The sequence below is a fragment of the Netta rufina genome (assembly GCF_964035555.1).
Source record: "Netta rufina genome assembly, chromosome: 3".
NCBI lineage: Eukaryota > Metazoa > Chordata > Aves > Anseriformes > Anatidae > Netta > Netta rufina.
This window is the reverse complement of record NC_140125.1, coordinates 102,201,868-102,225,417: the sequence shown is the minus strand read 5'-3', so window position 1 is coordinate 102,225,417 and position 23,550 is coordinate 102,201,868. Positions and strand designations below refer to the sequence as shown.

Here is a 23,550-nt window from a genome sequence, read left to right as displayed (position 1 = left end):
AGCTCTGTTTACATTTTTTTTTTAGTAAGGCTGCACAAAGTGTTAACATATTATGGGATACACTGCTCACACAACCTATTCATCATTTTCCAGTTCATGTTTCTTTGATTCTGAGAATATAGAAACACTTTCATTCTGGGAAATGCATTTGACACATTTTGTTTCACTCTCTAAGATATAAAATAATAATAATTACCTTTAAATCCTTTCATTTTAACTTCCACACATTTGAAAGAAAGAACATTTTTAAAGTTATAAAAATACGTACTGACTAATGTTAGTCAGCGTGTGTACACGGCAACTTCGCTGTAAATATAGTAAAAGAATTTACATATAGAAATTTGGATCTTGCACCATGACTGGCTAAAATTCTTTCTTTACTGAGTAATTTTATGGTCACAAGGAGATGATTTTAAAACTACAAACTTTTGTTATTTAATAAACTCATTGCATTTTCAGGAAATCAGAATTTTCGTCTCATCAATTTACTTTTTGAAGTATTGTAATATTATGAATATTTCAAACACTCTTGATTAGGGAAAAAAAAAATCAATACTTTTAGGAACATACTTGTTTGGCAATAACAATTACACAGCATTTGCCAATACTTGTCATGTATTTTTAAGGTCATAAATGGTATCTATTACCTTTGTATTATATAGAGAGTAAATACTTGATTAATTATTGCATAATTCTCAAGGGGGGCTTGAGAATCCAGTTTGAGGAATTTAAGAAATCCAGATTTGATTGATTAATTGGAGGAATCCACAGACCTCCTAAATAAGCTTTATTCTGTGTTAGCATTTTCTAGCTTTATCTTTTGATTACATTTGATTTTGATCAGAATACAATTTTTCCTGTTTCCTCTTACATGAATTATTTTTTCCCTTTTCTTTGAAATCATTGCGTACTCTAGACATTTGCAGACCCTGGTCAAGTAAATTTTCTTAAAATTTCTTATTTCTCTTGAATAATCTATATTGCAAATTTTGCACTGTATATCACAATTTTTAGATATAATCTAACTGTTTTAATTCTTTACTGACCTTTCCCAGTATTGAATCACCCTCTCCAAGGCTGCTTCACTGAAAAGTTTAATGAGTACTGTTTCAAACTGGGACTGTTTGTGTTAATGAAAAGTAGAATATATATTGTGGAATAAGCTGTATATACATGGAAGAGATTAACAGTTTCTAAAGTATTTCATTATAATAGCAGTCTCTCTGATTGCAGACTTATGTAGGATTTATTTTTTTTTAAGTCTAGATATAAGGCTCTTAGCCCCTTCGTGTCTTCCCAGACTTCTGATACATTACATCTAAAGGAAAACTAGAATATTTCACTAAGCAAGTGTTGGCTGAACTTGGTTTTGGAACTTGAGACTGAACCGTTCAGGCTCCATGCCTTTAGCAAGAAATTCAAATGATTTTAACAAGAATGTCATTTGTAGAATTACCTGCCTGCTAGAGAAGAAAAATCTGAATTACTTCCTCGTTAGCGAGCAAAATTTGTTATTTGTCCTGGTGAAGAGCCTAAAGCTCTGGATCCCTCACAGTTTGCAGCCCTGAAGAAGCACATATGGTAGTTATGTGAGTTTATCTAGAGATAGGTAAAGCATTGTTGATTGTAGAAACTTTTAAGAGCTTAGTCACGGCTAAGTCTATGATGAGGTTGACAGCTCTAAATCTATATACTGTAGAAGCGTGAAGTCTCCAACAAGGTATCAAGGAAGCTAACAGAAAAATAAATATGGTCCTGATGAAAACTTGCCCTCTGTTATCAAAGTTACTGACCATATCCGACTACCTCAATGAGACTTTCTGGAAAATTAATATAGCCTTAAAGGTTGAGCAGCTACAGATCACATTCTACCCTTTAGCTACAGCAGTGCAGTAATTGCTCATGTTTATATGGCTGTCCAGATCCTCTTCACTGTTGCTGCTTTGCAGATTATGAACTTTGGTCTTTCAAGCGTGGTCTACATTCTTTTTTCATAGGTGTAGGACATTGGAATTGGCATGTTCTTTAGATGAGTCAAACCTGTCAAGCAACTCAGGCCAGTATATGTAATTGGCCTGTCTCCAACATTGTTTATCACTCTGTTAATTTTGGGTTATCTGCATACTTCAGTAGCATATAACATTCCAGACTACCGGTGAAGATACTCAGTATTATAGGGTTAGAACATATACCTGTAGGATTACATTTTTGTAAAGAAAATTTTACACAACTTTCTTTTTAAATAAATACTTTTAAACCATTATAAATATGCTGATGTTATGAGTGCTTATTCTACTATCTGAGTGCTGAGTAAGAGAAAGGAAAATGTCTAAAAGGTGTCTATGATGTCCTAACATAGCTACCTTTATCAAATTTTTAAATGTCATCAAAGAGCAGTTTCAAATGTTTTTGACTGCAGATTTTCCATGATAAAGTGTTGACTGGTGCTAATTATGTCATCATCTTCTATCTCATATCAGTTTTTGTATGATGTTATTAAGGGTCAATGTCAGAAAGATTAACTTAGTGAGCCACACCATCCTCTCAGCACTTAGTAAAGATTGATTTAGACAGTTACAATTACAGTTTTTCTTCAGTTCTGTTGTGGTTTAACCTGGCTGACAGTTCAGCACCACATAGCCATCCACTCACCCCTCTCCCCCCTCAGTGGGATGGGGGAGAGAATTATGTGGGGGAAAAAAAATCAAAAGCTTTTGAGTTGAGATAAAGACAGTTTAATAGGACATCCCATCCCTGAGCACTGGTCTCCCCCCGACCCTGGCCAGTCACCCCATATTTATAGTTCAGCATGACATCACATGCTGTGGGGCATCCCTTTGGTCAACCTGGCTTTGTCCCCTCACAGCTTCTGGTGCAACCCCAGCCTCCTCACTGGCAGGGCAGCATGAAGAATAGTCTTTGGCTCTCTGCAAACACTGCTCAGCAACAACTAAAACATCAATGTGCTATCAGCATTAGACGCATCCTAAATTCAAAAACACAGCACCATACCAGCTACTAGGAGAAAAATTAACTATATCCTAGAGGAAACCAAGACAAGTTCTCAAGCATTTCCCAAGTGTTGCAGGATTGTTATGTAACAACAGTAATGTCTTGGAGAACTATCAGACCAGGTTAATTTGGGGAATTAATGTTGTCTGGGCCTGCTGCTTTTAAAATGATAAATACAGAATCACAGAATCACAGAATCATAGATATATAGCTGATATAGTTTATATATAGATAAATAGTTGCTCTTTGTTACTTTTTTTTTTTTCTCAGTGGTTTTTAATACTAGTTCTTAATTACCTCTAAATTAAATAAATAAGTATTCTTCAAAATATAGTAATTTATTATTATCATTTTTCCCTTTCAACATTTGTTTTTCACTAACATCTGTAGTTCTCATTTTCAAAAGTTTATATTTATTTGTAAACTGTTGTATGTATGTGCATTCATATATTTTTTTGTTCCTCATGAATTATAAATTCTTTTTTTTTTTCAGCTTTGTATCTTTCTGACAAAGTTATGTGACTATTATTTGACACTTTTTATTTTTCAGCTGCTTCTAATCATAATTTTATGTTAAAAAAAATCCTTCTCCTTGATTCTGCTTATGATTATTTCCATCTTTCATACAGTGTTGTTTTTAAAACATCTTGTGTTTGCATTTATTTATTGAGACCAGATTCTGAAAATAAGAAAAGTAGTTGTCCTAATTTTCTGCACCCTTGTGACCACAAGAGGGTTTTGTTGGTGGTTTTATTTTTATTGAAAAAATTGGGTTTACTACAGATTATTATTATTATTATTATTATTATTATTATTATTATTATTATTATTATTATTATTTGATATGAGAAATCTATCAGATAAATTTTTTAGAAAGGTCAAGAAAACTCTGGTTATAGCATTCAATTGCCACTCCACAAGAATCCTTCGCTGTAACAAAGATTTTTTTCCTATCAACCAGTGCTAAAGAAGCTAAACATTAACATGTTGGAGCAGGTCCAGAGGAGGGCCATGAGACCCTCAGAGGGCTGGGGCACCTCTCCTGTGAAGACAGGCTGAGGGAGTTGGGGTTGTTCAGCCTAGAGTACCTAAATGAGTATCTAAACTTCCAGTACCTAAATGAGGCCTACAGGAAAGCTGGGGAGGGACTCTTTGTGGAGTGGGGTGGAGTGACAGGACAAGGGGGAATGGCTTTAAACTAAAAGAGGGGAGATTTAAATTAGACATTAGAAGGAAATTCTTTTCTATGAGAACTGTGAGGCGCTGGAACAGGTTGCCCAGAGAAGCTGTGGATGCCCCATCCCTGAAAGTGTTCAGTGCCAGGCTGGATGGGGCTTTGGGCAATGTGGTCTAGTGGGAGGTGTCCCTGTCCATGGCAGGGGGGTTGGAGTTAGATAATCTGTACGGTCCCTTCCAACCCAAACCATTCTATGGTTCTACAGTTCTGTTACTCAACCTGTTTCTTGTTCTACATGGTAGTCTACAAAATACCTTCCAATATAATTGATCTTCTGTGATACCCCATCTTTGGATTTAATAGTAAGAACACAGATGTATAAATATAAAGGGCCTTGCTAATGCACCTAATGTTGATAGACAGCTCCTAGCTCTACTTCTAGCCCATCATTCCAAAATATGTTGATTATTTTTAATGATGACTTGCCAAGTTTTATTTCTAACAAGATTAAATATTTTTTTTTCTCTGAATTAAAACCTTAGACCTTTCTATCTCTATTTCTAGAATTCCTCTCTCTGTTGCCACCTTAGGAATTTAGTCTCTTCCTACTCCTGATGCTGTGCTCTTTACTTTCGTATATTATCCTTAAGATTTCTCCTCTTAGATGCCAGGCTAAAACTAACTGTAGCTAGCCTGTTCTCAGTGTCCACATGTTCTCCTCTGTAATGGTAACTTACAATTTTGCAGAACTATAACATGTCATAATAAAGTAGATCAGCTGAGATACACTCCATGTGAGTTGCTAAGGTTGATCTTTCCTCTTTCTGGATATAAAAATTGTGAGGAAGTCTACATTTGTATGAGCTAATGATAGGCTTTGGAGCTACTGTTCCCTGGCCTGTAAGTGCCAGAAGTGCATCTGGGGACTGCTATGGTAGGCTGGCAGGTGACTGTCCTTTCACATAACCAATATGATTGTCATGTAGAATTTCAGGAAATTGCTTGCTCCCAGCATCAAACATTGAATATGTGGGATGATGAAGGTTGAAGCTTTGATATGACAGATGAAGTCTTGAAGATCTGTTAGTGAACATATAAGTAAGATTCCACTGCCTAAACATAGGTACTTTGAGGTGTCCTAGAGCATCGAAGACATGCATTGTCATATATGACAAGATATCTAGGTCACAGAAAAAGACACATCTGTGCCTTTATGGAGAAGTACCAGGCTACATACAATACACAATGAAATTTAAAGTTGTACTGCATGCCTGCAGCTTTTTCAGTCTTTTTTTCACCTCTTTGCCCTGACTCTGGATCTGAATTTCATGGATCCTATAGGGGTTTTTCCAGCTTAGTGATCTTTTCTTTGACTGCCAGTGTAGTTGAAAGCATACTCACAGCATTCATGAAATAGAGTGCTTCCTTTGGTTTCAAAAGACAGGTTAATCCATTTCATTGTGTGCCCCTTCTAAATTTACACAGACTGTCATAACTGGGGCAACATTTCCAGGCTTCCTAAACTTTTTATTATCATGTCTATGTATGAACCACCACAGATCCATCTTATCATCCCATTCTTCCAAATCCAAAGTAGCTGATGATACAGATACTGCATACATTTTCAGGGACACTGTCTCAGCAGAGTTCAGTGCATTCTGCTTGTGTTGTACCAAATTATAAACACTACCAAGCCTATTCACTTCACCTTTGAAAATGTGGTGACAATAGTATATGGAAGATTATAAGAATCCATGTGGCCCTATGGGAACTACAACAGATCAGTGTTTATACTCTCTGAGGTCTAATCAGCAGCCCTGATGCTGCCTAAAGATTCAAGGTTGCTGCATATTTATCACTGTATAAGAAGTTACATCTGATAGAAATGCTTTTTATACAACAAAGATAAAGATTTAGCCATATTTAGCAAGTGAGCACATTTCTGAAGCTTGAAAAGTGCATCTGGACAATGAAACACATTAGCAAAGGCTTTAGTGCCATATTAAATAATGTGAAATCTATGAAGTTCTAATGATGACTCTTTTCAGTCACTACTTCTTCCTCTCTTTCCCACTGCAAAGTATCTGTGTAGAAAGCAACCCATAGTGTGGAACTCTTAACTTTAGTTTTTAACTGTATAGAAGTGTATTGCATCCTTGTTTCAAAATATGGGCATAATCAGGGCTTTCTGTCAGGAATATACTTTAGAAAAAAAGAACTGGCACTCAGCTGCACAAAATGTGCTACAAAACCAGAGAATGCAAATGGACTGATTAAAGCAGAAATCACTGCATTTTCTGTTTTTAAACAAACTCAAAGATCCTAAAAATCCTTTGTAAGGTGGACTTTCCCTTATGGGATAAAATGGAATTAAAATAGTGTCAATAAATTGTGTGAGAGACTGTATCAGTCTGTGCATTGATAGTCTGTGCATGCAGGATAAGAACATTGACTGCCTGCTAATCTATTCCCAGATGGAGGTGGATGCAGACGAGAAGCGCCATCGCACACGCTCCAAAGGTGTTCGAGGTACGTCTCTTGCTTCAGAAAATCACTCAAGGCCCCCGCTCAGGGTGACCTTCATCCTCCAGAATCTCTTTGCACGATTCATTCTGACCCTTGCTTTTACACAACCTTTCTGGTAATTTTCTGTAGAAGAGGGGTACTTGTAATAGATGATAAATTTTTATATATTTTCCATCTCTCTGCAGTTCCCGTGGAACCAGCCATACAAGAGCTGTTCAGGTTAGTGCTCTGAGTGTAAAATGTATCCCCATTAGCAATTTAGAAAATTCATGCGTTTTAATGGGTATAATGCACTTTCAAGTTCATTGGTGGTTTGCTCATGCCCTGCTGCACTGATGAAATTAATTCCCTCGAGACTTGCTAATAAAAAGCATCCCCTCTTTTTTTTTCCCTTCAGTTATTTGATTTCTTTTTTTCTGCCTTTGTTGCCCTCCATCTCTGTAATACTTACTGCTTGCTTTTAGTATAATCTTTCTGCAACACAGCAGCATCTATATAATTAATTCTCTCTCTCTCTTTTTTTTTTTTTTTTCAGCTGTCCCACGCCTGGCTGTGATGGCAGTGGTCATGTTAGTGGCAAATATGCAAGGCACAGAAGGTAATATCTGTAATTTTTCATAATTTAGTGAAGAGATTTGATAAACAAGTCAGCTGGCATGACCCTGATAAACCAAACAATGATAAAAATTTGAAATTGGACCTTCTAGAAGCTATTTGGATTCAAATTTCTTTCTTGCTTGCTTGTTTTCTTGCTTTCTTTTATTTTTTATTTTTTTTAAGGCAGTGCATTTCATTTGTCTTTATGGTGCTATGCTATTCAAAACCTTCCAAATTTCCATCAAGAGTAAGACTCACAAAATTAAAACCTTTAAAAATGCAAATGAGGACAGGTCTTAAACCCATACTTACAGGACCTAAAACCTAAACCATACCTATAGGACTACTCTATCCATCCTAACCATGTAAGTAAGTAAATATCACACAAAATCTAAACCACATTATTGCTGAGGAAACTTGTTCTCATTTTCAGTCTTCTCTCATTTATTTTTTTTTTCATGAAGCTTTCTTGATCATGTAAAGGCAAATTAAAATTTGGCCTTACTGACATGGTTGGTGCCAGTGTGACTTTTGTTAATGTATTTCATAACTGAATGAACATTGTAAATTTGATAATCAGGTTAGAGTTAAAGGTTGAAGCCTAAGACAAAATCACTGATAATAAGACTTCTGGATTCAAATATTACACTGTAGTGTAATATTTATCTTTACTTCAGTTTCTAAACTATGGTATGTGGAGAGATCTCATAAGAAAATGTGTTTAGCTGTTTATAGTTAATAATATATCAAAGTAGCATTTTGTTATACATACATACAAATGTGCTTCAAATTTATTTAGAACTCGGTATTTAAATTTGTCTTCAATGTACATGTTCAATATTGTCTTATACTTCTGTATAAGCAACACTCGTTTTCTGAATCATTTGTGCATGAATTTCTCACACAATGTTTTGAAAATTTGTTTAAGCTCAAAAATGCATTATTTTTTCTCATGTGCTGTACATTTTATTTGACGTATTTTATACAGCAGCCTCTATTGTAAAATGGCTGATGTTTTGGCCATCTGAAGAGAGAGATGTTCAAACTAGTATCAAAGTCTCCTGAAACAATTAACGTTTTTTTCACTATTGACTTTTTCAGATTTTAAAGCACTTGTGGTGTTTATAAGACACACCACATATTTATAATATTTATAATACATATTTAGCACCAAATCAGATGACTGATTTGTAATGAGGATATTTGTTTTTAATTAATTAAATTGAAATTATACAGTTGGACTTTATGATTTCTATATGTCCCTTCCAACTGAATTCTATTCTATTCTATTCTATTCTGTTCTGTTCTGTTCTGTTCTTTTTCATTCCATTACATTCTGTTCCATTCTATACATTTGTGGTTAAGGCATTTATTTGAAAGATGCAAAATATAAAACAGTGACATATTTGTCCACTCAGTGTTGGATGTATCATTTTTTTAACAGAAAATGAAGCTTAGGGACAAGTCAAGACAACGCAAAATTAAAACAAGAAAGCGTTGTACCTGATATTAAAATTCTTTTGAATTACATTTTAAAAATATGAAACATTAAATATTTATATTCAGATATTTTTTTCTAATCCTTTTCCCTCATAAAAATGGTAATGTTTTTGTGGTTATTTTAAGGATTTGGTTAAATTGAAGCACTGATTTAGAAGCAGCCAAAATGATTCTTCTTAAAACCGCTATTGACATCTCCAACCATGTTTACTTTTGTCCATTTTCTCCATGTAAATACAAGCTTCATCAGTAATTAATGAATAGCACCAAATCCTTCTTCACAAATTTCCTGAGCACTCAAAGTTAAATGACATGATTATAATGCCCTTTCTACTTACAAGATTGTTATCTACATGCAGCTAGCATGCAGTTTTCAGAAACAATAATTTTGAAACCAAACAGAAGGAAACTCTTTAACTTAAAAATAAATAAATAAATAAATAAATCTTATGAGTTACGCTAACTTACACCTATGTCTATGTGTTTGTGTAACATCACTCTTTTGAGGTAGGGGGAACAAATAGTTGTAAGGTTTAGAAAGATTACATGCAGTTTGGAGACATCAATTCTGTATTTGCTTTCTTGACCTTCTGGTATGTCAGTACAGGAACAGACTGAATCTCAGAGCTGTTAATTAAATGAAATTTTGGGGCGGATGCACAAAGAATAAAAATTGGAAATACATCAAAAATTCATTTTTTCTAATGACTAAGGAATTTGTATGGTTTTTAAATTGTTTTCTTGCCATGCTGATTATCAATCCATGAATCAAAATATATTTAACTAATATATGTCTTACTTAGTGTAAAACAAAATTCATTGTTGAAATTTACAGCATACCTATTTTCTGAAATAGCAATATATAATTTTTTTAATCTTGTCCAATCAACACCTAATAATTTTAAGTTTTTGAAATAATTTTTTATGTTTTTCTTCTTTCTAATTTGCTTTTTGGCTGGGAAAGACCCTCCAACATTTCTTCCAAGGAAATCAGACTGTCTTAAAAATGTCATGTGCTGAGGGAATTGTGATGCCTAACTCAATTCCGTTTAGGCCTACAGAGCATTTTAATGAGGTTAAGACCTTTCCATTCACAATATCAGACTAGCTCATTATAAGAAATGAAATGTGTTTGCTTCCACTAGATGCATTCAGAGTTCTGTAGCATTATTTTATTTATTTATTTTTATAACATCTTGAAGTCTCTGGAATTTCTGGTTTTGCTGTAGATTTGTTGTTTTGTTTTGTTTTGTTTTATTTTATTTTATTTTTGTCAATATAATTTTATCTTTATAATGCCAATGTGACTGTGAAAATGGTGTTCAGATACTACATTAAATTTGAAATGAAATATACAGATCCTTTCAAATTTTCAGACAGATTCAGGAGACAAGATGTTCTGGTGACAAAATATTAGGTAGAAGTTAAAGGAGAGTTTTATCATATGTTTTGTATCCCATTTAATTATAAAACAGTTGTTATTAAGGTTCACAAATCTAAACCATAATCCTGCAATGCTACGCTTAACCAGGGAAACAAGCAGAATTTATAAGCCATTGAGGTGTAGCAAAGACAGGTACTAGGATAAGAAAATACTGGTAACAGCTTGTTGCATTGTTTCCATCTATTTGAATTTTTCTTTGTACCAAACTTTGCTGTAAAATTAAACTTTGCATGACAGTGAATACTTTCCTGTCAGATCTGAAGTACAGGGCTTATTTTAGCTTGCTAGATGGGCATGTTAACAAGTCAGCTAAGATGGACAGGGCGCTCTGCAGGGCAGCTTAAGACAGGTAGGATCTCTAAAATTAACTTTGAGGGAGCATGTTTCTCCAGTGACTGCATAAAATGTTCAAAAATATTAGCATTCCAGTCTGAGTGTAAGTGCCCAAAATTAGGTAGTATAAGAGCAGTGTCATATCTTTATTATTATTATTATTATTATTTGTATTTTAGTAATAGCTAGAAACTTGAAGTTATCATGGATCCTCTAGCAGCAGCTATGATGCCTAGATGTTAAAGATTGCATAGTAAGATTTCAGTATCTGATGTATGTGTTTGTAGTCACCAAGGTCAACTAGAATACCCACAGTTCATGGAGTTAAAGAAATTTATATACCTTTGTTGGGAAAAAAAAAAAAAAAAAAAAAAAAAAAGTAAAAGATATGGGTGTGGGAGGAGTGACACATAGAAAAATGTGAAGACATGAAAAGATTTCATATCTTTTAAGTGAAAAGCAGAGGCTCTTACTGGACCATGTTCCTGACACTGCTTATTTTATTCACTTAATAGCTTTTCAGGCCCATTGTGGAGCGTAGCATAATAATGAACAGTACTCTTACACATGCAAAACTGTGTATTTTTGAAGAATAAACATGATCCAGATCCTTGAACAGTTAGTTGCGAACAACCTGTCTGGTTATATTGCAGTTAACCAAGGCACACTAGGACAGTGCTCTCAGAACCATGTTTTTGGGACATCTATCAGCTAACTCTCTGAAGAAAAATATAAATATTTGAATGTTCTTTCCTTGTGATTAGTCAGACGTTAGCCAGTTTCATTAGTAAACTTTAAAGACAAAAGGATTCATATTTTATGTATACAACTATAAATGCAAAAGTCCAACTTCTGGTCACAGTAGTGGATTTACAAAAGTATCTCTAAGATACACAGGTGAAAATTCCATAGCTACTCTAAATTAACTGAGCATAAACTATGGCCTGTATTATTTGCCAAGTAGATGTGAATGACGTCTTTGGAAGTATTACTCTCTACTGTGCTGCTATGCATTTATTATTTACAACAAATAAACAAAAACAAAACAAAACAAAACAAAAGAACACACACACACACAAAAACAAACAAACAAACAAACAAACAAAAAACATCCTCTCTAAGGTTGTCTAAGGTTTGTCAAGTAAATAGGTATTTAGATGCATCATAAAAATTTTAACCAGATTCTATGAAAATAAATACTTATTACATGCAGTGGCCTATTTTAAAAGCATCTTAACATTGTCTTTTTTTTTTTTTTTTTCTCAAATAACAAAAGCAATTAGATTCTGTAATGGATTAATCACTTGCTAAATATGACATGCTTCAGAATGAAACAAATTTTAACAAATAAGTGCTCCAAAAGGAACTTTAAGCTCGTAGCTTGGTACAAATATTGAATAGAAATTCAATCTAAACATAATTTTATTCTTAAACAATATGCATCAAATTTAAGTGAAGAATGAATTGTTAAGGCCAAATGATAAGTCTTTCTAATTTAAAACATAAATACGTATAGAGCTCTCAATATATTGTGAATTTGTTTCCTGAAAATAATAATTCAGGTAAAATAAAGCATCTTAAAGACTTCATCTGCCAAGGAATTTTGCATAACTTTTCTCTCATTCATATTGCATAAATATTATTTTTTTTGGTTTCATTAATTACTGATACAATGTCTAGCAAAAATATGCAAGCCTCAAAAGTGAGGAGGGATCTTAAAATAATGTTTGGATCTATAATGTATGAGTTGTCCCTAGCCTTATAAAATGTATTATATTTTAATTTACCACCGTTTTTTACAGCCTTTTTTTTGTTGATTTACGAAACTGTCTGTTTCTACCTATTGCATTATACAGATAGAATTTTGATCATCTTTTAATTTTTAAGCATGAGATTTGTCACTTGATACACTTGATTTACTTAAATTTATAAACAACGTAGAATTTAGCATTGTTCTTCTGATCAGGAAAAGCCCCACACACCCTTGTATTACCTTCACATTATATACTGCAGTTAAGTCATCTATATGTATATTTTAGAATAGAGTGAGCGAAATAATTCAGACTCCCAAACTTCAAAATTAAAAGACTCAAATGTCTCTCTCTTATTAGAAAATTATTGAATTTCTCTGGCTTGTTGTGCCATGTTTCTTATTCAAATTTTTTCATTTCATATACCTTTTCACCCACCAGTTTGATTGCCATGGCTGCAGCCGTGGGTGAATAATTGCCTGTCTTCACAGGAGCATGTTCTGGAGCTAAAGTTGAGTGCTTGCTTCCTGATGTATGCCTCATTTGGATTCTGCCGACAGCCTAGGGGCTGTATTATTCATGCCTTGACAGATAGCACTCACTAAAAGCATTGGAACAGGGCCAGGTACTGGCAGAGAGATAGTGGAGCATTGCAACTTGCAACTGAGAGGAGCATCTATAATACAAAAAAGAGAAATCCTCATACCTCCCTTTTACTGGTCTCACTTTGATGGAAAATTCATTTGCATCAAAATAAAATACCCTAAAAATAAGTACATTTTTTCTAAACCACGCTTGAAAGTTTAACACAATTTTCTACATTTAATTGCAAAGCTGATTTTAATTAGTAAGGCCCTGCATGTGAAAAATGAAGATTCACTTGGGTGAGTGTAACACATTGCAGTGTCTGCTGAATGCTCTAATTAATGTATGGCTGCTGTACAACAGGGTGCACTGTGGGATATTTATGAAAAATTCTGTGCACGCAGACAGTCTATCTGTATTTTAGTTCTTGAATCCACAAGAATAAATAACTTTTCCCCTCTATTCTTTATGAGGCATCATTGTGCATGCCATCGCTCCATCCATAAACTTTATGGCACGCCTGTCCTTTTTACTATTTGTCAATGATATTATAAATCAGAAGCCAGGACATACATATTTTAACATTAATTTGATAGCAGAGCATGGCTGCATGCTGTGCAGAACCAGAGGTCCACTGATGCATTTGTGTTAAAGCCTAACCACAAAACAGTCCTTATGGTTCCTTCTTTTTTTTGATACTGTGAAAAATCATACTGAATGTTGGAAGTATAGAAAAATGCATATTCATTTCTCTCAATGCTGATCACCAACCTTTAATATAATGTTAAATAACGATAAAATGATCTACTGGGTATTTACCTGAGGACAAAAAAGTACTCTGGCTCTACCTAGGCAATTTAATTCTTTCATTTAATGGTATATTTGCTAAAGATTTTGGTAAGTAGTAGTAAATACCAAGAATAATACTATAATTGTATTTTATACAACATAATTCACCATTCAGTATTTGTAGGAGATGTTAATAAATGGAGATTCACTGCTTTGTTAAATCCAGCTAAAGAGAAATAAATAAATAAACACATAAATAAATAATAAAACGAAAGAGCATAGGGATTTTTAAACAGAACACTGCAAACAATAAATAAATGTGCTGACAGAGAATCTATAATGTATTAGAGTTCTGTATTGGCTGCTGTCTGGATTCAGCAATATATTCTTTGTCTGATTGTCGATTAATGATTAGAAAGGTACAAAGTTGGGTCTGAAACGTCAACCGGACGTAACACCAGCAATTGGCATGTGGCTCTGCATGCTAGTGACCATTATCTACAGCTTACTACATAAAAGAACCACAGCTCAATTCCTTCTACCACCATATGGATTGGGAATAACAATTTCAGTGGCAGCAAGTCTCTTCATGTGCCAGGAGTACTAGGGATAAAAATCAAAGGCAGAAGAGTGTTGATCCAACAGTAAAAGTAAACAGCAGATTTTGGATGACTTTTCTGCAGTGGGTCTCTAAGCTTGCATGTTGCTCAGGTGATATGCTCATTTTCTTTGAAGTGGTGGGTACTGGATTTCTCATGCAGAAATCCACTCGCAGCCACCATGTTTTCTGTGGAAAGGTCTGTATGGAAATGTTGCCATCAGCCACAAAATAGATGAATAACATGCAGAAAGTATGGGAAAGAAAAATAAATAAATACATCAAAAAGAACAACAAAAAACACACCCAGCGATAGAAGAAGATCCTGAAAGTAGCTATACATACTTTTCTTTGCCTATGGGAAATTTATTTGGTTGGCCTGCTATCTTTGCTGAGAACATTTTTTTCTCTTAGGAGAGAAATAAATTGTTTAAAGTTGAATAATTTGTGCTTTTCATAATGAAAATGAGGATCTACAGAGTCCATTCACACATGATGGGCAAGACATTTCATCTGTCTATGACTCTGTTTCCCCACTTGTAAACAGGGAGAGAATTTCAGGCATCTTAAGATGTAAAGAAAGAAGCATATATTGGGTGAAAACTCTATTTATTGAATATTTAAATAAAGACTTTTTAAGTGAGCACTGATATTAGAGGACGTCTAACCTTACATTTCAGTACTTTCTGTATCAAAAGCTTTTTCTGGATGATATAGCAAAAGTAACTGATTTGCAATGATAACAACAATTTTACATTTAGAAACAACTACAGTTTCCCTATTCCATACTTTGTGAATTACTTCTTCATATTTTGTGAATTACTACTTCATGCTTTTATGTAAAAATGTTGATTCTGAGATTTAAAAAGCTGGAAGCATCAAGACGTGTGTGTTTTAGTGATAACACAGTCATAGTTATTAGCCTTACACTACATCAGAAAAGTCTGGAGCTACACTGGACACTGGCTTTTAGCATACTGTAGAGCTGCCTACATACTTCTTATTTTAAGAGGAAATTATCTGAAATTCCTTCTTAAGAAATTATCTGAATTCTACTAAAATCCTTTAAAAAAGTGGTAGAGGAAGTCAGATATTTCTTTCAAGTGTTCAGATCTTATGAGATCAGACACCTTAGTATTACTCTGATGAGCAAAAGATTATAAAGAAGCTAAGAAATCAAGAAACCCACTCTAATATGAAGAAACCAGATATGAAGGTCTACATGGATCTTCTGCATGGTCTTAATCACTAGACGTTGATAGCAGAATAGTCCGTATTGATGGACATGTAGAGTCACAAAGATGATGAAGAATCTGGAGTGTGTCACCTATGAAGAAAGGTTGAGAGAGCTGAGACTGTTTAGCCTAGAGAAGAGAAGTCTCAGGAGAGATCTCATTAATGTTTATAAATACCTAAATACCTAAAGAGAGAGTGCAAAGAGGATGGAACTACGCTCTTTTTAGTGGTGTCCAGCACCAGGACAAAGGCAATAGCCACACACTCGAATACATGAGGTGTCATCTGAACCTGAGGAAGCACTTCTTTACTGTGTGAGTGACGTAGTACTGGCACAGTTTGCCCAGAGTGGTTGTGGAGTCTCCCTCCCTGGAGATCTTCAAAAGCCACCTGGACATGGTCTTGGGCAGCTGCTCTAGGTGTCTGGGATGGACTAGGTCCGCCCCAGGGGTCTCTTCCAACTTCAACCATTCCTTGAATCTGTGAAAAAGGACAGAAATGAGGCATAAAAGGGTAAAGAAGTGAGAAAATAAAAACAAGCTGGTAGGAAAAAGACAATAAAGAATAGTTGTTGGTTGTTGGATATTTTTTTTTCCTCAAATAAACCGTGATGTGTCTTTAAAGACTTTCATTGAAGTTCTTCAATAAGTTGAGACAGTTCTTTCAAAGACATCACTTCTTATTAGTGGTTGGTGTGAAGTCCTGCTTCTAGTCGTGTCAGCTCAGGACAGGGAAAGGAGAGGTACTCCTGAGATATCTTTGATGACAATAATAAAACTAAATAAATATATCCACTGTAGAGAATCAAATGCCCAGGGGTTAAATACCTCCTGAATAAATCTTTAGCACTATACAGTTTAGGACACTCTAGAATATAACTTTAACCAGATGACTAGACCTACCGAATTAGTCTCCTGGTTATTCACCTGAATCACCTTTCCAAGAAAATTTTGATGTACACTGATTACATGAAAAGAGATTGCAGAATCTAATGCCTTTTTGTTATTTGCAGGGATCAGCAGTGCCACACTTTAAGTACACTTTGTATCCTTGTGAAGCAGTGTAATGTCTAAGAGGAAATACTCCTGAGAAAGAAGTTAGGCCTGTGCTTTAAACTAAGTTCAATTTATGATAAAATTGTCATCCTCATAATGTCTCCATGAGAAAATCTTACCCATGTTTGGTAAACAAGAAATAGGCATTCAGAATAAAGGCTAAAGCTAAGAGCTACAGCTAAAAGCTGTCAGGAATTTGGCTTCTCCTTGAAATCACCCAGTGGTGACCCTCAAAAATGGACCCTCAAAATCTGCTTCTGATTTTGTGCCTAACTCTGAAGTCAAAGTAGACTTGTATAGAATTATACTGTAAACATTAATCTTCATCAAATTTCAGATATTCTTCTAGGAAGCATTTATTTGGGCACCCTGGTAACTATCTTGTATTAAATCCATAACATAATTATTACATCTCTAATATCTTATCTTCTGGTTTCAATGTAGCAAGTATTTTTGAAGTCTTCCAATTTGCGATCTGTACAAGCATAGCACTCACACACTATTTTATGATTTGTCAATAGAAGTTAGAATATATATCTCCCATCTTCTGGGAACTTCTGTTGACTATAACGAAGTTAATATATCAGGACGTTTTTTTGCTCTCTTTTCTTGATCTGTTTTTGTTTTATGGACAATAATATATGCTAAGGGAAGAGGGAAGGAATTCTGTCACTCTGAGGATAGAGTTACAGACAGACTCTCTGGATAGACTCTGGAAACTCTGATTCCAGACCCAATATTAGCACTTCATATAAAAGACACATTTGTTTTAGAGAGGAACAGAATGCAGTCTTGACAAGATAGCAAAGAACATGTAAATGTTGTCTTTTGCATGAAGTATTAGCAAAGTGCACACTCTAAACCCAGATTATTGTAAAATCTCCTGAGTAAGCACTCTTCTTTGACATGTAGAATGAAGTTTCAGTTACCACTGGCAAAAGAGTGAAAACTGAAAAAAATGAAAACAAATTTCTCACATATTAAAGCTGGAATCGTGATTCCTCCTCTGATCATCTCATAATGAAAATTCATCTGAATTCACCTCTGTTTCTGTAAGGAAAAAGCCTTAAGGTACTTAATTCTGTGAGTGGAAATCCCCCAGTTCGGGAAGTAGATTCCTCCATTCCAGATTGCAGCATCTAAATTCTGGTGGGTGTTAAGTGCTTACATTTCCCTAGGTATTAGGACAGGAGCAGACGTACCTCACTTGGATGTTAAAATTCTGCTGTGCAGCTCTGCATAAAAACTGAAAGCTGTAATGCATTCATTCCCTTGATAAACCAGCAGTTCGTGACTCTTTGCTACCACATGAGAAATCTGCATCACAGTAGGAAGTTGAGTCATGCCTCTGAATTCCACTCCAGCGCTTTTTACTTTAGACCATGCAACTTATGTTAAAAGTTCATTTATACAAAGATTAGCAAATGATTATTTGTTATTGAGTATGGGCAGTGACAATAAGAATAATGTGCTAGAATTACTGATGTGCTGTATAATGTAGGTCTTGCACAGTCATGTTTTATTCTAAGATAATCAATTAGGATTAATAGTTTCTTGGCTCTTAATAACCTTAAGGACTATTTCAGTAGAAATGGACAAACAGACATCTCCAAGAATACTCTCTCTGACGTGAGTCTTATGGGGGGAGGTTGAAACCTATGTCTCAGAGAATTCTCTAGATACCCCTTACTTTGTAAAGGGAGGTAGCAGATAAAAAGTCCCAACTAGTAGATGGATGACTGTTCTGCAGCCCATTTATTACAATAACTGTATTTTATTCTTACAAAGCTTTTTGAACTGCTAATTTCAAAACAATTCACAAATGTTAACACAGGAGCCTCAGTGCATTTTGTGATGACACTTAAGTGTGCTGTTTCAAATGACACTAAAGGTCATATTGCTTATGATGTTGTAATACATTTGCAATAACACATTGAGTCACAAGACTGGTCATAGAAACTTTTTACCAGTGCACAGTTATACTACATAACAGTTTGAAATGGGGAAAAATGGGAAAACAAAACAAAGAGAAAAGATTCACTATAGCTCTGAAAATAATTCTGACAATGTAATTGCATGACTTTATTTCAACAAAAGGTTTGAAATTAACATTTCTGGTTATTAAAACAGATACACTTATCTCTCCTTTTTAATTACATATGATATAAGATATTACTAGCCTGACAGTCTTCTGTCCCTTCCACAATGGCGAGCTAAAAATTTGTTTTAGTGCTACTGGCAAGGAAAGCATATTTCTGAGTCATAGGACTGTCTCTGCAGCACCTTGGTGTTCCTTGAAAATACTGACATACTCAGAACTGACGTGCCCTGGCTTTGCTTAACTTAACTTCACAGAGAAAGATGGACTCAGAAACTGAGTCAGAATTATAAAACAAATAAATTCTGATTACTGTGTTAACTTTATATGTTAGTATTCAGCCTTGCTGCTTCCGGTTATTAAAAGGATGTAGGAGGAAAGACTGAACTGTTAAAATGGCATTGACTAGAAATTGAACCACTTGTTTAAAAGGTCAGAATTTAAGCAGAACTATACCATAGATAAAACATTCAGCATTTTCTGTCTACTATGATTTTAACTTATCAGTGAAAATTATAGTTGTCAGATTTAAAAATCACAGCCTATTGGACAGCTTTGGCAGAACCACATCAGAAATATCATGGTTAATTTAGATTTGCTAATAGACTTATCTTTTTTCACTTTTTATGTACACTATGGATTAAACCGATCTTTTATGTAAGCAAGAATGGAATTTCATTCCTCTTATACTAAGGCACACTTAGTCTAGTTTATGATTATGTTGCTCTAGAAGTCTGTAAAAACAAGAACTCCCCAGGAAGACAAAAATTTCTTGGTTGTCCTGAAAAAACAGAACTAGTATCAACCTCACTATTTTTTAACCTATAGTGAAATTTACAATTATCTCATTCAGAGACAAAAGTTACAGTATACCTTTTCACAGTAACAAAGAATTTGAAGTGACATATTATCCATGTACATACAGAACCACAGCATCACAGAATAGTTGAGGTTGGAAGGGACGTCTGGATGTCAACTGGTCCAACCCCCTGCTCACGTAGGGACAGCCGGAGTATGTCACTCAGGACCATGTCCAGGCAGCTTTTGAAGATCTCCAAGAAGAAAGCTTATCCCTTCCTTCAAAACCCTCTAGGTATTATGGGCACTAAAACATTTTCTGACACCTGCATCACCTTCCATTTAGAACACTTACCTGTTAATTACAGAATGAGAGAAAAAAAGTTTTCCACTATTAAATTTCTGCATCTGATTTCACAAAAAGCAATTCAACATCAAAACCACAAGCTTCTACAGCACCACTTACATAGACCTTATATACTGAAATGTAAGAGAAAGATCCTCAAAAATTCTGAGTCTGCAGTTGATCAAGCTTGTAATAGAAAACCTATTTACATGTATGTATGCCTAGAGGTGCAGCCAGCTTAGGAGAGCTGTGCTGCTCAGTGCTTTTAACATGCCAGAACATTTGAGATATGCATACTACATCTATCTACAGCAGCATCTTCTGATCCTGTAGAGGTAGTAGGCTATGTGTGGTCACACTAACAAGCAGGGGACAACACTGATTATAGATAGCATAGCAGTCACATCCCCTTGCTGGACCAGCAATGAGAATGCTACATCAGGAAACAAGATACTCTGTCACTTTCTCTATCAACCTGAGTGGACCGAAGCACAATGTTAATTCCCAAGCCAGAGTCATTACCAAAAGAACAACAGATGACAACTGGCTTGGATCAGGCTGCTTTCTGCCCCTTCTGCAGGCAGGAAGGAGTACAATGTTTTCTAGGAGAACAGAGAAAGAGAGAGAAAGCTAGCTTAATGATTAAAGACTCCTCTTGAGGGGCCAGATTTGGAGCTGTAGCAGGTTAATTGACTTCCAAAAAATAAATAAAATAAAATAAAATAAAATAAAATAAAATAAAATAAAATAAAATAAAATAAAATAAAATAAAATAAAATAAAAACAACCTGCGTTGTTAAAAAAACAGGCAGAAAACAGTACTGCACTGTCTGTATCTAAACACACAGCAATAAAGTAGCATCCATACTACAGACATGATTTGTGTAGCTGCATTGGAATTTGCCTTTCCGGATTATGAGTCACATTTTCAAAATGATGCCTAAGTAGGAATTGCAAGTAGATCTATGTCAACAAGAGACAGAGAAGTGATTTCAAAAATATTCATTCCATGGTGCTTTATATTTCTTAGCATAGATATACCACAGTCTGCATGCTAGCTATAGTGACTCCCATGCTTATGTATCTATATATTCTCATTGGAGAATTTATTCACTAAGGAACTTAGTCATCTAAACTCAAGCGCTTTAAAGTTAAGTGTGATGACATTTAATTTTACCACAACTACTCCCATTATAGAACTGTGCCCCAAATTATATAGGGACCATTTTTAAAAGTGACTAACAAATTGCTAACTGCCTTTCAATGAGACATAAGCTTTAAACATCAAATGCATCAAACTATTCAAAAAATTAGAAGTAATCATTGGAGTGGTATATATTTTCTAAGAACATGCCTTTTATCTCTTAAAACTGAAAAATCAGCTTCCTTTCCTGCCATCTTCCTGTTACATTTGTACTTCCAGACATTTCCCCTTTCTTTTTTCACTCTCTGATCCTTGCTGCCTTTCCTGTCTGTGCATCTTTAAAACTGAGCAGCTGAACCTCAGAGAGGGATAACTGCCGCATTTCCCTATGAAATCTAGCCATAGGAGGTATATTGGCAGCAGATTTTCAATGGAAACTGCCATTTCCACCCACAACCCAGCTGCCACATTTAAATCATGCTGTGTGGGGCTTCCACTCCCTTGGGAGGCTATTTTCATTTTGCTTCAGAGACTTTTCTACAGTCTAATAGAACTCAATGTCAGCTATAATAAGTAACATAATATACTGTAGTATTTTATTTTTTTTTTAAATCGTGATATGAGTCAAGTTGGAGCCTCACTACCCTGGACTGGAATGCGATGGAATTTAAATAGATTTTTTTTTTTTTGGCCTCAACTGACATCCTTCCTTTCATCACATATATGAAAAAAGGCCAGATTAAGGGAAGGCCATTTAGGCCCTTCTAGGCATCTTGCTTTTGGAGTCATGTGATTAAGCCAATAGGTAAGCTTTTATTTTTTAGAACAGAGTATTTCCATTTTTTCTAGTCATTAGTAAACCTTGAGGGGAAAATAAATAAATAAATAAAAATGAACTGAGCTTAAGAGAGACAGTTTTGTCCCTTGAGTTTGCCAATCGCACAAGCCAATTCCTCTAGGACAGGTGACCTTGTATAGTAGTGGAAATACTACCTGCAGGTAGTATCAGGAGTTCCCTGATACTACAACAGTGCAACCACCATGTGTTTCAGAAGGAGACTAGTCTCGTAGGTTATCAGCACAAGCAAATATATCTCTTTCAAGCTGTAAGTCAGGGGTGGGGGGAGCAGGGGGAGTGCAATAACATCCTCTCTGAGGATGTAATAATACTCTCCAATGCCTACTTTGCACAGGGTAGAAAAGCTTAACCCATTATATTTGTGTCTCTTGAGGTATATGCCCCATTACTGCAACACTGAGCTAAAGTTAGGACAGGACAACTGTGTGGGTTGCATTACTCTAATGTAACTCTAACAGAAACTGTTAATAGGGACTGTTGAAAAGTACGTAATACTAAAATAGCTGTATCCAAGAGGCCTACAAGATAGTACAGCAATTACCATAAAGTCTTGGTTACAAGTTTGTGTTTATAACCTTGCGCAGAGTAGTAAGCAGAAAGGCACAATGGCTAGTATCAAAATTTTGTCCTAGAAAGCTCAAGCAGGTATAATGATAAAGGTATTTTAGAAATTCTCTTTATGCTAAACAGATTTTTATGTGAATTAATTAATTAATTAATTTAATTTATTTATTTATTTGGTTTAGAGCCCACCAAGAAAGAAAGCACCTTTAAAGATAATGTAGAGGGTAAACTTCTAGCTTCCTCATAATCACATGTTTTCTAAATGCATATTAATGATGATGAACATTTTTACAAAGAGACTAATTTTAGCTGCAGCTCCATAATGCATAAAGTACAGGGAATGCTGTCATTTCTATTCTGTCTTAGAATAATCATGTTTTCTCTGTACTACAGAAAGGCACATTCTTTTTTCTTTTCCAAAATAGGGAGATTTAAACATCTCAATCCTCTAACAACCAGAATTTAGAATATTTCACACTTGAATGACTCCTAACCAGCCATGCAATACAAAGAGCAGTGTCCTGTAGCTTGTGTTGGAAGTGAGAATCCAGTACATAAGCGCTGAAGTGGTTGCAGCTTGTATCATTTTGTTTTTGTCATTTTTTTTTATGTTATTTCAGATGTTTACTGATGACAGTCCCATTCTTGCATTAGAAGACTGGTCCACAGTATTATTATTTTCATTGTCTGTATTCCTTAGCTGTTAGCTTTTTGGAACAAGTAAGATACTTATTGCTATAGTTACGGGAAAATTGGTGTATCCTCTTTCTTAATTCTCTGCCATATATCTTTCTTAGTTAAAATTAAGTTGGGAGATAGTGCTATTGTATATTCATGTAGAGATAACAGAACAAGTATTCATGATAGAAATCAATAGCTGATGGTCTCATTATAGTAGCCTTACATTAGAGATGCAGTAAATGACAGCATACCCTGTTACTCAATACTTAAGTACATGCTAGAATGATAGTTTGACCTGCTGTGTTGTTGTTAAATATGATCTATCGAGTCTGTGTCTAAGGGTGTTGATTGTACTAATGTGTATCTAGCCGTGTTGTTAAATGATTGACAGTATAACAACATGAATCGCCTTTGATTTCCAACAGTTTATTCCCCTTGAATTTTGAATGCTTGAACT

The 23,550-nt window shown here is 34.9% G+C and overlaps 1 protein-coding gene across 3 annotated transcripts in view; it reads left to right on the top strand.

The window, feature by feature from the left end:
* Positions 1 to 6,663: 6,663 nt before the first annotated feature.
* Positions 6,664 to 23,550, top strand: part of MYT1L (myelin transcription factor 1 like) — a gene marked incomplete at both ends in the record, with an annotated part of 132,311 nt that continues 115,424 nt past the window's right edge. For all 3 annotated transcript variants that reach the window (XM_084283981.1, XM_084283980.1, XM_084283982.1), the window contains 3 exons: positions 6,664 to 6,718; positions 6,901 to 6,934; positions 7,251 to 7,313. In XM_084283981.1, coding sequence (XP_084140107.1) covers positions 6,664 to 6,718; positions 6,901 to 6,934; positions 7,251 to 7,313 — 152 coding nt within the window. The remainder of the gene's footprint in view (positions 6,719 to 6,900; positions 6,935 to 7,250; positions 7,314 to 23,550) is intronic.